Genomic DNA, 15,318 nt, shown 5'->3' on the forward strand with positions numbered 1-15,318 from the left:
TTGTGGATATGGTCGTAAAATTGTTTCAAGGTTTTTTTCATGTAAAGTAGTTGCTGGACCTTTTTTTTTCTGTCATTGCATTTTTGGAATTCATTTTCTTCTTTGGTCAGTTTTTGTACTATTATTGTAAGCTTGTTATCGATCTCTTATCTAATAGTTTTTGAAGTTGTACTATTTGTTAATTATTCATCATTATGTAATAAATACTCGTACTGTGGTTCTCATGCCTGTACGTCTGGTTTTTGCCTTTTTATATTCAAGATTGAGAGTTCGTTGGTATGACTTTCGTGTGTAATAGTTGGAGGTAGGGTAATGAAAGATATCTTTTCCATGCACAGGGCATCTATATTTTTTCTTTATGTAGAAGTATATTATTTCTAAGGATAATGAGATAATATTAGGAATAATGTTTTTTTATTTGGGTAACATTTAAACATAATATGGAAGGTAAAAACAAGTGACGCTAAAATTCTAAACGATCATCACAGCTAGGTTAAATCTCAAAATGTGCTCAGGTGGTAGGGGCACTGTCACATGGCCCCCACCTGGTTGGTGGTGATGTTTTTGTGTAATTTTTAAGGGGGTGGAGGATATTAGAGAAAAAAGGTGATGAGGGCCCCTCCAGGTCTAATAAATATAATTGGGACCCCGGCGGTATTCCCATAGATGAGATAAGAGTTGAAAGGGGGGAAGTTTTGGGATCCGCAAGGTTTGGAAGAGAGCAGCCCCAGCTCATCCCCGACAGTGATTTAAGGGGTTACCAGGGGATTTGGAATAGTTTGTCAATATGAGCTCCGACCTGTCATAGAGGCTGACAGGAAAGGCAGCAGCATCAGCAACAGCAGCATCAACTCTGGAGGCCGTTGCACAGAGTTCATTGTAGCAAACCTGATTTCTTGGCCTTAGCGACGGTGATGATGGTGGTGTTGCCGCCGCACCCCTGACCAGCCAACCACTGCTTAGTTAGGAATGAGGCTACACATGCCTGGACACGATCATGTACAAATTATAAAACAATATATTTACAGATGAGCACAACTGTCCCCACGGGAGAGGAGGGGGCCTGACTCAACCAGGGGACAGGGCGACAGCATTAATGCAGCAGCAGTGCTCTTAGAAGTAACCCTCTCCCAAAGGATCCAATAACCAAGGATACCTGTTGGGGCATCGCATGCAGGTGGCCAGGCGAAGGGTCTCACCGGGAAGTTCATCAGTGTTGAGTTCACAGTTGGTGCCACCGTAGCAGAATGGAGGGCCAGCTACGTTGCACTTCTCCTTCCAGGGCTCGTAGTTCTTGAGGTTGCTGACGGGCTGTGGGTCCTGCATCCATTGAATGACTTGAGTCATGGTGACGAAGTAAACATCAGGGTTGTTTGCCAAGGTCTCATCCAGCCAGAAAAGGAAGGCGTCCAATATTTCTGGATCATTTTTGAGGAAGGCAGAATGGAAGTAGAGACCCATTGGGGCACGGTTGGTGAGGTAATGGCGGTCAAAGTTGTTTACGAGGAATTTATAGAACTGATCAGCTGTTGGCTTGTTGGAGAAGCAAGAATCCACCATAGCACATCCAGGCAAATCTTCTTCAATGGTTGGTTCCTCACGACGGTCCATCTCGTTCATGACCATTTCCCAGACCGCGAAGGAACGGGTGGGGCAATTCTGGAGGTTGCCATGGCAAGCGTGTGGCATGCGGTAATAAAGGGTGTAAGGCCAGAGTGGGGGGTTCTGCAGTGGGGCAGTCATGGTGGAGTCGTAGAGGAAGGCATTCTGCTCCATCATGCCGAATTGGTTGTTTCCACCCACACGTAGGTAGGGAGATCTCACACCAATCACAGAAGAGTCGGTGATGTTGGCAAATCTTTCTACAATCACACGGCCACCTGCCATCTCACGTTCCCATTCATCGGGGGAAGCCTTTGTCCAGAATGTTTCATTGTTGCTGTGGCTGCAAGAGATAAAAGAAAAGAAATCAACTTAGTTTCGTTCCAATCTTATAAAAAGGGTGTATTTTATCGTTAGGCTTACACTGGAATTCAGTTAAATTTTGTCCCTTTAAAATTTAGATATACATAATTTTAAACATTGATTAACAAATGCAATTCCTTGTCTATATTTAAATCCTCCCTAAGGTAAATGCATTCTCTGCTGAAAGCAGTCTTGAAGTATGTTACAAAACGTACAATTACCTGTGAAAAACCACAGGTGCCAGTTTTTTTTTTTTATATAAATTTATGCTCTTGCATAGAGCAGTTGTATATATATTTATGCATTCATTTGCATTTACCACTTTTGTACATACCTGATTGAGTGGATGGCAATTTCGTGACCAAGGCGATGCAAATCCTGCACAGCGGAGTAGTTTGTGTATTTGTGGGATACGAAGAAGGTCGACTTGATGGAGCACTGGTTAGGGTTGAAGCGGCTATCGAAAATGATATTGTAAAGGTCGATGTTTTCAATGTTGACAGCATCGTCGAATGTTATGGTGATCATTTGGGGTACATTGGTAGGGTTCATGTTGTCGGGGACCTGTTTTCGAGAAAAAGAAATTTCTTTGAATAATCTATTGAAGGTTTAGAGTCGTTATCTATTTAAACGAACACAATCTTATATGAAAATGAATTTGTTTACGGTACGCATTTTTCATTACTGCCTTCAAGAATTAAAGCCTGAAGTGAAATTTGAATTAAATGCTAATTTCTGTAATTAAAACTTTTATACGAAAAATTTGTTTTGACGTTTAATAGTTTTCATATAAATATTAACATCAAAACAGTATATTAACATTTGAATTACGTTTTTATTGCAAGTGTAATCATAAATTTTGCAATTGAATTGTTCATAAATATTTGATTAGATGTGTAATATGGTCAATAACGGCCACAAAAAAGCTGGCAAAAGGTTCCTTACCTCGTTGGCGTTATTAAAGCAGTAACAGTCGGGGAGGCGGCACTCATCCGGGTTGCAAATGGGTGCGCTGTTGGGATCACTCTTGATATCTAAAGTGGAGGCAAATAATCCATCAGAAAAGAGCTTACTGTGCTATTTTGTTAGTAATTAATTTTTTTTTCTGATAAACGAAATGGAAGCCTAGACTATTTTTCAAAAAATAGGAGTAAATCATTATAAATGCGTTAAGTATGTAGTTATGATGAATATTATTGAAAAGAAATAAGAATGAATGCATGATTTTAAGATTTTATTTGTTAGAATTATAGTATTACTTAAAAAAATATCCGTTACTTAACGGGTGATATTAGTTTGATTGATCAATTCATGCACATATCGCGTGTGTGGCTAAACACACACACAAGTTTAACAATTCAGAAGATGGTGTTTTTAGAAGACTAGGTGCTTATTATAGATAGTGAATTCCTTGTTAATGTTAATAGATTAAATACAATATAAAGGCCATGCAAGTGAATGCTGTAGGATATCATGCAATTACTGTTAGTCAATTGTGAATTGTAAAAGTGACTGAAAAATATCTACGTATTGCCACACTTTCACAATGTTGTGTGTGAAGAAGAGAAAAAAAAACGGGAAACAAAGTAAAAACAAGTAAAATAAGATTAAAGTAAAAAATCTTGGAATAGAATGATAATACTGTAGTGGAATAGAAGGGTTGTTTGTAGATATTAATGGAAGGGGTAAAAATAAAAGGTAATGGCATTTCAAAACATAATCATTGCTTTGTGCGCAATTAGGGAAAATTCCCTTCTTTCGGTGACCTTTACTTTGAATCAAAGAAAGAAACCACTGATAGTTTTCTTTTGATGCAGGTGCATTGGATAAGCCCAGAGGGAAGTGTGCTTGGAGGGAACATGAAGTAGGTGCTTAGTGGACAATGATGATAATTGTTTGGTGATCTATGTTCATAATAAACAAAACATTCCACATATGGTGTCTCCCATGTTCCATCTGTTGTACTGTTTTGCCTGAAATCCCAAAAGACGGTATTTCATGATCGAGTATCTTCCTATCAGGCTAAATTACAAGGTCTTCCCTGTTCTCCAGAGTTGTATAGATAATCCAATTTCCTAGTGCTCTTCTAATCCCATCCAGAACATGCTACGGAGTGGGTCTTATTTGTTCTTTGCAATTACAGGCAGACAAATTTTCTTGTGTCTCTGATAAGTTTATACTTCTTTCTCTATATCTTAAGGTTGTGACAGGAGATAGGCTGAGGTATAAGTGAATTGCAAGGATTTGTGAATGGGACTGAAAAGGGCCGCTCAGATAGGAGAACTGGATGAGGCAGCTTTCTTTTCCTTTATTTTGTATACCTACCACACAGTGTCTCATCGGACTCATCTGCGCAGTCGTATTTGCCATCACAAAATAACTGTCTATCAATACAAGTTCCATCTCCACAGGCCAACATGTCATTCTGAGAACAGGGAGGGAACACTCATTGAATTCTCTCTTATTTCCATGATTTCAGGAGAGGCAGTAAAAGCTTCGAGCATCGAGACAGGGCTACCCGAGATGAAGGGAAACAAGAGGGAAAGTTTTGTGGGGCAGGAATAGTCGGAGTAGAATAGAGGGGGAGAACAAAAATGACAGAAATATAGCGAGAGAGGTAACATTTTGATGACACGAGAAATAAGGCTTTAAAAAATATTGGGAAATGATGAGAAGTAATTGTAGTTGAGCTGCAGTATTTGGCAATTCAGGCCTTAGCTGTTTAGAAGAAATTTCGTATAATCAAGGTTATGTCATCCGAAAATGTCCCGTTTGAGTTTGAAACTGTTGGGAAAATATGTTAGAGAGGATTAATGACGAACAATGTTAGAATATGGTTAGGCATGTTATTAAGGCCAAATAGAATCACCTTTAATATGCATAAGTAAATAGAACGTAATTCAAAGCCATTCGCTGAGAAGCCGAAATTGTCTGAACATAGTGGTTGAAGTTGCATTCGTATGGTTGTTAATAATTTCAAATATACAGTTGCCTCCATGCGACTAAATTGGAAGTCAGGTTTCGAGAATAGGAAATTCCCCCTTTTTTATGGAAATTTCTTTTTTTATTTTCTATTCATTTTTTCAACAAAACTGACAACAATTTTGTCTCAAGGCTTTAATTGTTAGGAAAAAAACACAAGTAAAATTTACCTCGGCCGATATTCTAAGCATCTCTTGAATATTCATAAGCAGGATAAGTTCAATATATGCAGTGAGGCTGATCATGCTTTGAAATGCTAAAATGTTAGTTATGATCTGCAGAGGCGTCTTATTATTTTGATGTTAAAGCCTCTGACTTGCATGATCGAAATTTGAGTGCTGGTTTAGAATATGGCCAAATTGTCATTTGTCCCTCTTTGGTTGTAGTGACAAGTGTCTAGTTTCGTAATGCTGTGTTCCATGTGTCATCAAGTACTGTAACTAATAGTAATAGTAGTGGGTATAACTAAGTGGAAGAGAGTAGGTCAGATAACGTTAGCGTTGTCAGCCAGAGGTGCAGAAAGTCTAATGCTGTTAAGTGTAAGACAGTAAAACTAAAGGACTGTGAAGCAGGTACTGCATCAGGCTGCATATACGCTTTGAATGGTTGAGCTTAAACAAGTGTCCTTAAGAGTTTACGAATGTAAATGTGCGCCATTCTAAAGGGGCAATAGTTGACTTGGGTTTTTGTGCATTTGATTAAAGAACTACCTTTACAATCAAGAGTGGGTATGATCAAGATAATGTTAATTTATGATTCATATAATCGAATATATTTTTATATTATGATTCTCAAATAATCTATTGAATTCATGATTCTGTACAAAATCTCGAAAGTGTTGTCACAGTATACGCGCCTGTTGCAAGAAAATTGTATTTTTTGAGTTTTGAGAAGGGTGATATTGTGGTATAGGAGCTACACGTGAAACCAGTATATTATTAGGGCATGGGTACACACCGCATGCGCTTTCGTCAGATCCATCGCTACAGTTTTGCTCTCCATCACAGAAAAATTTCCTTTCCATACAGGTGCCGTCGCCGCAGGCCAAGTAACTATCCTGCAAATTCAAGTCACAATTCCCTATTAGGTCATGAGGATCCATAAAGAAAGCGTTCATTACAGCCCCCTCAAGTTCCTTCAAGTCATATAAAGACAGCGGTGTGTGAGAGCTGTAAATATACATGTCTGTTCCATGTGGACTATGAAATCGTTATAAAAGGTGTCGAGAGAGAGGACAGAGAATACAAGGTAGTGAAGTGTCATATATAGGCCGTGGTCCAAAGTATTCTTTCAAATCTATTATGAAAGCTTATGTGTCGAGTGTTAAAACCTTCCTTTACATTTTAAAGGCGACATTGACGTAACGGAAAAAGGTGGAGGATTAATAACTGATATGATGTACGCTCTATATCGTAAGTAATTGATTGACTGGGATTTACCGATTAGGATTTCGAACTGAAATTACCTGAAGAAACCTTTTTTCTTACCGATTTTGATCAGATTACAATACAACCGAGGAAATTGCATTAAAGCATACCCGCCATGAATTTGTAATAATGAATTGTTGCTCGCTTAAACCTCCACGCAATTTCGATAAAAAACATGTTGTCTTATGGTCCTTGAAGTTTCTTGTCCTCAAAAAACTTCCGTCACTCACGAAAGACACTGTTATTTTATCGCAGTCGACAGCCATTGAAAAAAGTAAGTATCCCGACAGAAGAAATAAGCATTTTGATTTATTAATGATTAATTTGTATTAATATTCTTTTGCCAAAAGCCATTATCATAATCTTGGTCATGGCGTCGTCACCCTTCTGACGCCCAAACCGTATTGAAAGGGGCTCCTGCGAGAGGAGACGTACCACAGGTGTTTTCGTCGGACTCATCGGCACAGTCAAATTTGCCATCGCAAAACAGGGTTCGATCAATGCACGTTCCGTCGCCGCAGGCCAGCAGGTTCTCCTATGAGCATCAGAAGCACAAAACATGACATATACAGTATGTGTAAATTTCCCAAACGGCATGTTGGAATAGGTTTCCCCTTGTTGCGAGCCTAAGAAGTATCTTATTATAATGCTAATTAATACAGCTCTTACTTTCCATTTCTTTTCACACTTGACATGCTTTTGGATTTTGAAGTCTTTAATTCTAGTTGACAGTTTTGCTAAATAATAAATTATATAAGGCATGACCATTGATATTGGAAATTGCATAAGAGTAAACAATTAGAACTCGCACCTCTATTTTACATTAATCTAACACCTATTGGTTATAGAAATGACGACAACCCTAATTCTTTTGAAATGAACTTGCTTCTGGCTCCTTTCTCACCCATTATTAAATTGAAATATATCTCCCAAAAACCTTACAAATGTAGTGAATCATCCTCCTTACAAGTATTCACAAACAATAAAATAATTTTTTGTTTAGTTGTATGGACTGGCTAATTACAGTTTTACTCTGCTTAATAATTTCTGGAAATGAGCATACCTCCAAATGTTCCAGTAATCATAAATCAATCGAAAATATTTATCCAGTCAATCTAACAGTTAGATGGGAATAATCAATAGTTGACAATATCATGGGCTTTCCTAAACAATATTATTAAATTTCTCTACACTAGTAATATGTTTTGTAATCACTTCTTACCTGACAAAGAGGCTCGACGGTGTTGAGCAGGGGCTTGACGACCCTCTTCTTCTCCTTCTGGTTGCAGTTCTTGACGTTGTCCTTCCAGTCACAGGTCTGCAATTCCAGGTTGAAAGCCAGACCGTGAGGACATCTCAGCGCCTGAAGCCCCTGTCGGTTCAAAGAGTAAAACCTTAGAAATGCATGAAATAAATATTACATGACAGTTACAAATACTCAACTACAGCTTGACAAAATGTAATATTATGTTATTCTCGAAAGAAAGAAATAGAATTGCAAACTCCTATCATAATTATATACTAAAAAAAAATTAACGATTATGTTTCTCTGTGTGTATATTATTATTCTTACAACCAAATATTTTGGCCATAAGACAAGTCATCAAATATTACATGATTTTTTCCTTCTTTGTAGAAAACAATAATCGTAAACACGCAACGTCATGCTAAGAACAAAATACATCGATGTGAATTTCACACCATAATGGAGAAATCTGTGTATTGACAAAACCATTACTCGTAGAAAATATATCTGAAACAATGAGCTATTCGTCAAAGGATGTCGGTTCGCATCATTATAGTGTGGGCGTGTGAGTGAGTGATACGTTTGACAGACATTATGAGTAGGTTAAAGAACAGAGGAAAAGAATGGGGTCTTTGGAGGACATCGGTGGAAGGTGTTCTCGTAATGCGTCGTTTGCTTTGAAGAATGTGGAGAATAAAACCCACTGCGCTTTAGTGAAAGGAATTTTGGGGTTGGCTACTCAGTTCTCCCACCAAACCCCCACCACTCTCCATCACCCCATAACAACCCCCTCCTCAACCATCAAGCTCCGTCGATTCCAGCCCCAAGCCAATCTCCCAGCCTTTTGATCACAGCAGCTCATTTTTGGTCGGATCGAAATTAAACCGAATGCATGAATATAACGACAAAACAAATTTGTTTTCGAATTTTTAACGATGTTTGTTTGTTTTTAAACTCGTATGTGGATATTTAGATAGTTTCTCTATGTATTACATTATAGATTGTCTAGTGCAAGGCGTACACCTATAGAATTGAGCAAATACTAATATGTATATCATGTGTTTAGGTAAGAAATTATCTATGTCTGTATTTTAAATACATCTCTATGTGCGGGTTAGATGTGAAATTTTGTGTGTAACACATCTGATGTGCACTTTTGCAAGCACGCTAGTCTAAATTTGGGATACCTGCTACTTAAGAACACCTTTTTCAATTATATAATCGGTTAAACTGTTGTTTGGTTGAAACTGTTTTGAGAAGCACTCGGTGATATCACGATAACAACTCTAGTGATTTCGACCAATAGACTATAGACCTGAAATTTTATATTCAAAAAGTGTATAATTTCGAAGTGTTAAGGAGAGGAAAGAACAAAGCTGGAAAGTTTCAGATAGATAGTTGGAAGAAGTATTCGAAAGGAGGGGCCTGGCTATCTGTAAAGTGCGAGTGCTTGAAGATGAAGGCTAAAGGCATTAAGCTCTCAGGAACCTCGACAGACTGCTGATGAGCCTTTGAAGTAGGTTTAGCAAGTAATGTTGTAGGAGTATTCTACCAGAGAGCATAATATATATATATATATATATATATATATATATATGTGTGTGTGTGTGTGTGTACTGTATGTATAGTTATATGTACTGTGTGTATATATATATATATATATATATATATATATATATATATATATATATGTATATATATATGTATATATATATGATGTGTGTATGTGTATATGTTAAATTTATTTATTTTTTCTCCGCTTTAGTTATAGTTGATTTTCTTCTCTAGCATTACTTCTGTCGGGTTCTAAGTTATTATTCATCTCAAGTGTATGTCAATAACATCAGTTTCAATGTCTTTGTTTGTAGTGTCGTGGGTAAATGCTCTTGGTATCCAGGTAGATGGTATTTTTGGGCAATTAGTTCGCCAAGGTTCCCGTTCCAATTATGACGGTCAAATGAAAACTGGAAACAAACAAACGAGAAATAGAACGGATCTGACGGCGCCATTCAGAATGGCTTTCACCGCTTGGCGGTCGATTTAGAGACTTCTCGGTTTCTAAAGTATTCAAACGTGTCTTTTGGATTAGTAGAAACTAAAGACGAGCTGGTTTGTAATTTAATGAGAAGATAATTTAAATGAAGTTGGAGATTTAATTCTGTTGTTTAAATTTTACATCAAAATTACACTCTATGCTTATTGTATAATTGATATACTACGTGAATATTTCAACCCTCATTACCTCACATTCCATATCACAAGTTACAACGAAGTTATACAGATGCCAATTGCCAAGGGTAAATTTTCAAGAATAAAACGATCACATTGCAAGCAAAGTAGATATGTTTGGCTCGTTGTCAATCCCGGATCACTTCAGAGAGGAAAGGGAAGTTTCACATAGAGAGAGAGAGAGAGAGAGAGAGAGAGAGAGAGAGAGAGAGAGAGAGAGAGAGAGAGAGAGAGAGCGAACGCAAGGCAAGAGAAAGTAACCAAGACCCAGCTGTTGTGTTTAGAATCTCACGATGAAAAGGTTTGGATTTTTTTTTTCTCATGGAATTAAACTTGTCACTGCCTTCTCTCTTACTGAAAATGACGCCGTAGGCTGCTTATTGGACGTGCGCATGTTTCTTACATAAAAAATATATAGATTTTTGTCCTTATAATACTTACAGTATTACTTGATATGTACCATTTATAGGTCATTACGACTAATGTAAGCAGTTTTAAAATTGTTCGTGTTTTTCTTTTTGTTAAACGATTATGTTTATTTCGTGCTCTTTGGATACAAATGAATCATTTATTCTCCTTGGGTGAAATCAAACTACAATGTTAACGACTATCCTCCAAATAACGTATAAGTAGGTTAAGTTTACACCTATATATGTCTGCGAGTGTCTGCAGTAGCAGAATATCTCAAGAACTGTTAAAGGAGTTTTAATGGAATTTTGTGTAAATTCATTGTCTGTCTCCTCAAGTTGATTCTTTACAGATTGACACCTATATAATGTGCCCATTGGTCGACATGCAAACTAAATCTCGCCATGATGTTTCATTTGCCACAAGTTTAAAAGAATAAAACACGAAAAGATCGCCCCCTAGATACAGTAACCCAGTATATTAATGATACTTATTCGCATTCATAGGCACTATACCTCATTTATTCCGTTGAGTAGCTTTGCTGAAGCTAATGCTCTTTATTGAGTATCCAAGTTAACATCTCACTGGTTTCATATTTCTTAGTACTGAGAAACTAATTTTGGTGCTCTGATATACTTTTTTATTAAGATTTTCGTAAGACCATTTGCATATAGATTCGGATAGTTACTATGAAATGTAGTATTCATTTAACCAAACGAAAATTAAGCTTCAATTTTGTCTAAGAAATATTTGCTAAAGGACGACATTAAGATACATTTCGTCTTTGAGACTATAACGTGAGATCTCGTCTATTCTGCGCGTGCGTAAGTTTGCACCGGTCTAAGAGGACTTTTAAAGCCTTGCGGGCGGCACAAAAGCCGGTCTGGTAGACCTTGAGGTTAGCTGGGAGGGAAAGTTGCCTCAGCAATACGACCTCTGATGGAGCTGGTGCACATGCCTCACTATTTTTTCTCCCCCCCTTTTTTTTCTTTTTTTATCAGACCATCTTGTGATCTCCTCCTCCTCCTCCTCCTTTACTCCTTCATCGTAATATCCTCCTATTTCTAGGCTGTCGTCTTGCCCTTGTCTTCTGGACCAGTTAGTCTGTTTCTTTTCAGACTAAGTTTTTGAAAGGTCATTTCATCGAGGACATTCAGGTACAGTTTCTCCCTGTGACCAATCCCTTTACATTTATCAGTGGTTCCCTGAGATGAGTCATCTCGCCCGTTATTTAATTGTGAAACATTTCTAAAATAAGTCCTTATTCGTACCATTTAGTTTCTTACCCTATATCGGATCTGAGAAAATAACCAGTACTGCGCAATATATGACGTAATGTGCATTGAGATTGAATAATAAAAATATATCGCCATATCATTTCATTTTTTTTTCATCATGAATTTTAGAGGTACACAATAAAAAGCCCAAGGGGTGCAGAATAACAGAAAGGTTGGAATCCTTACGATATTAGGTTATGATGTATTTTAGAGACGTGTATCTGAGTTATTTAATTAAAACTTCTGCTTATGCGAACTTTAAAGACCTTTTTACTGCATCGTTGAATAATTAAAGAAATTTAGTGGCAATTTAAAAGCCGAGGATCATGAATAGATTACACACCGCGTCGAATTTATGAAAGTCGTGTAGTTTTAATTGTCAGTTCCCATGATCAGTTTGGTGATTGTTACATAAGAGCATCATTATTGGGAAAATGCGTTGCCTGCGTTGTGTAAGAGAGAGGGCGAGTGTGTTCGTGCGTGAATATGCAGCCTTGCTGTGACCAGTGGCCACTCCCTCAATCCCCGTTCCCTCTTTCAAAAGTGATTGAAATCGCTGCATTTCAAAAGACAAGACAGACTCTCACTTGCAGTTGCATAATTTTTCTATTAATGTCGTTGGTGAAGACATCAAATATCACATGCCAGCGAGAGAGAGAGAGAGAGAGAGAGAGAGAGAGAGAGAGAGAGAGAGAGAGAGAGAGAGAGAGAGAGAGAGAGAGACACTAAATAGAATAGAATATAGATAAAAGTTTTTCTCAACCAAATCTTGTTTGGAGGTCGTTCAACAAAACTATATGTAGAAAAAATAAGAAATCACACAAGAAGTGACATATCAATAGTTACACATTTTGGAGAGAGAGAGAGAGAGAGAGAGAGAGAGAGAGAGAGAGAGAGAGAGAGAGAGAGAGAGAGAGAGAGAGAGAGAGAGAGAGAGGTAAGTAGCGGTAGTGGTATGTTCAGGAGAGTGAAGTAATGGTCAGTGAATAAAAAAGGATCTGGGATGGGCCTGTTTTGGCGAGCTGCCAGGATTGGGTGGCATGCAAGTGACCTTTAAAATCATGAATGTCTAAAGAGAGAAGATGGTGTGAATTTACTATATTTTTCAGGTGGCCATCTGGGTTCTAAATTTTAGATAAGTTTCGCGTTTGAGATAGAAAAGTGTGCATATGTATTGACTGTATAATTGCATTCGCTTCTAAAAGTGGCATAAGCATATATTGCATTTACTTAGGATATGCACGTAGAAGCAATGTAATTGTGTATGGCATGTTTAAGAGATGTCCTTTTTGTAATGTGTTTCCTGGAAACATAATTGGTAGTTGTGATAGGAGCTACAGCGAAATGAATCATTATAATCAATTGCAAGAAGTGATGTACGGGTACTTACTGCCTCTGTGCACTGGATGACATCACGACAATCATTCAGATCGAGCCTGAACCATTCGCCTGCGCCCTTGTCTCGACACAACTCTTTGGTGAAGGCATCGGCCTCATCTTCAGTGGGTTCGCTTACGGTGGCCGCCTGGCGTTTCACTATTTCTCCGGATGCTGTAAAGGAAAAAGGAGAGAAAAGAACAATTTAGAATTAAATATCACACTATTTGATACAGGTTTTATGGACAATGAATAGGGGTGAACTATATGAAAGGTTTAATTTGTAATGGTTTAATTTAGATTTACCTGAATAGTGCCGTGATAAAACCTTTTTGAGTGAAATTACTTGATAATAATGATAATAATAATAATAATAATAATAGTAATGATTAATAATAATAATGATAATAATAATAATAATAATAATGATACTAATAATAATATAATAATAATAATATTTTTTCTCGTTATCAAGAGAATATCTAATTATTCCAGCAAAACAAGTCCTGTTATCAAGGAAAATAAGAGTAAAGAAGATAAGGTACTAAAGCATATCATTATCAAATTAGAGAGAGAGAGAGAGAGAGAGAGAGAGAGAGAGAGAGTACGATATGGCCTCCAAGTTAACCAACGAATATAGGGTATATTTTTTTTATTACCTTTCGGCTCTTGTTTATGAAATTACGGCCATATTTAATAACTTTTCGACATAGATATTGTGCTCAACAAGAAGGGTAACATGTTATATACAATCCCTTACGCTTGAAAGATATTCAGAGACTTGGCAAGATGAAGCCAATAGTCTACCTATAGGTTTGGCTCATTTGAAATCATTAGATTATTTTTTGTCCCCTTTTGAATTTTTTTGGGGGAGGAGGGTGAAGTTATAATAAATAGATAAAAGTTAAAGCTACAAAGTGTTGGAAATTAACCTTTCGTAGAAGTAAGGAAAGGAAAACCATTTCATAAGTTAATTACTGTGTTCTAATTATGCGGCTTTATATTACACTGGTACAGTATGTTTGTAGACTAGATAGATATTTAAAAAATATTAAATGTAACTGTTGAAGGTGTGGCATTCTATTGTCTCCACCCCTCCTGCTTCTTAGGGAAAGGAGGTCAAGAGACAATTCGTACCTGGCAGATGTGGGTTAAGGCACCTCTGCTCACTCGCCACCGCAGATTTCCTTTCTCTTTATGTTTAGAATAACTAACGGGATCCAAAATAACCCTTTTCCTTTCTCCCTGCCCTTATGAAAAATGCCATCAAAACAAACGTAAGAGAATTGTATATTTTGATTTAAGGGAATTGTGTAAAATTTAGTCATTTTGTTTTTAATCTAAATCCTTAGGTTGGGTTTACTTGTGCATTTTCTTGTAAAATATGTAATGGATGTAGTTGCATCGATAAAAATGTGATGGAATTTGTTAAAAGAAAAAAAAAGAAAAAAATAGGAGGCGGTTGCCGATGGCTGCCTGTCTTGATGGCGCCAACCATTGTTGTTTGGAGAAAGTTCCATAATGGCTTCCCGCTTTGAATGTATCTTAAGTTAGTTTTAAGATATTTTGTAGAGATTTTTATTTGAGTTTTGAGCTATGCACACATTGATATGGAGAGAGAGGTTAAATAGGTAATTGAATAAAGGATCTATAATGAATAAGGATTTCAAACTAAATAATTCTTTTCACGCTGATGAACCTCCCTCCCTAACACCCCTTCCAAGAAAGAATTAAAAGGGAAGGAAGTGAAATTTAGAAGGAATGCCATAGTTATTTTAATGTTCTTTTGGAAACACTTGTCGGACTGAAACCTTCGTAAGGTTCCTGAATTTTATTCAGGCCTTTTCAGAGGTCAGATATTCCATTACTGTAATCTGGCAATGCTAAAAACATTTATTTGGTGGATAAACATGATTTAGTGCATACTGACTTATTGGTCAGATTCCCTTAGAAGTCAGAACACTGACCAGAACATTGGACTTAATAGTGAGTGGGCTTATGTGGCTGTCTACAGGGGCCGCTGGGAGGGGCTAAGAGGTGTTTGGTTAGAAAAGTGGTCTGACGAGGTAAAAGTGATAGTAAAAACGTTCTGCGGGATAGGCTTCAAAGTCAGGTGATTGTGGCGAAGCAATAAAGGCTAGGACTTTTTCTTAGATTGCAGTTGGGCGTTAGAAACTTTCTTAACTTTCATTCACATCTGCGCGCAAATGGAGTTTTTTTTTTTTTCCTAAAGAAGTGGAATTTTTTGGATAATTTACATGTAATATCATTAATCGGCGAAAGTTTAGCAATAAGGGATTTTTAGAAATGAACGTTTGAATAGATGTTTAAATTAAGATGCGTATAATTCAAAGCCTGGTGGACAAGAAAAACGAATAAATCATTGCAGACAATGTTACGGCTACTT

General features: G+C 37.2%; 1 protein-coding gene across 2 annotated transcripts in view; it reads right to left on the bottom strand.

The window, feature by feature from the left end:
* Positions 1 to 397: 397 nt before the first annotated feature.
* Positions 398 to 15,318, bottom strand: part of serp (chitin deacetylase-like protein serp) — a 15,520-nt gene continuing 599 nt past the window's right edge. Inside the window, exons 2-7 of one of the 2 annotated variants that reach the window (XM_068375377.1) lie at positions 12,925 to 13,085; positions 7,597 to 7,746; positions 5,905 to 6,004; positions 2,911 to 2,999; positions 2,300 to 2,529; positions 398 to 1,945 (exon numbers count right to left, since the gene is read on the bottom strand). In XM_068375377.1, the coding sequence (XP_068231478.1) occupies positions 1,114 to 1,945; positions 2,300 to 2,529; positions 2,911 to 2,999; positions 5,905 to 6,004; positions 7,597 to 7,746; positions 12,925 to 13,085 (1,562 nt within the window). In that variant the 3' untranslated portion in view covers positions 398 to 1,113. Of the gene's footprint in view, positions 1,946 to 2,299; positions 2,530 to 2,910; positions 3,000 to 5,904; positions 6,005 to 6,809; positions 6,910 to 7,596; positions 7,747 to 12,924; positions 13,086 to 15,318 lie in introns of both variants that reach the window. The other variant, XM_068375376.1, reaches the window with a different exon arrangement.

This window comes from Palaemon carinicauda, chromosome 6 (genome assembly GCF_036898095.1).
Source record: "Palaemon carinicauda isolate YSFRI2023 chromosome 6, ASM3689809v2, whole genome shotgun sequence".
NCBI lineage: Eukaryota > Metazoa > Arthropoda > Malacostraca > Decapoda > Palaemonidae > Palaemon > Palaemon carinicauda.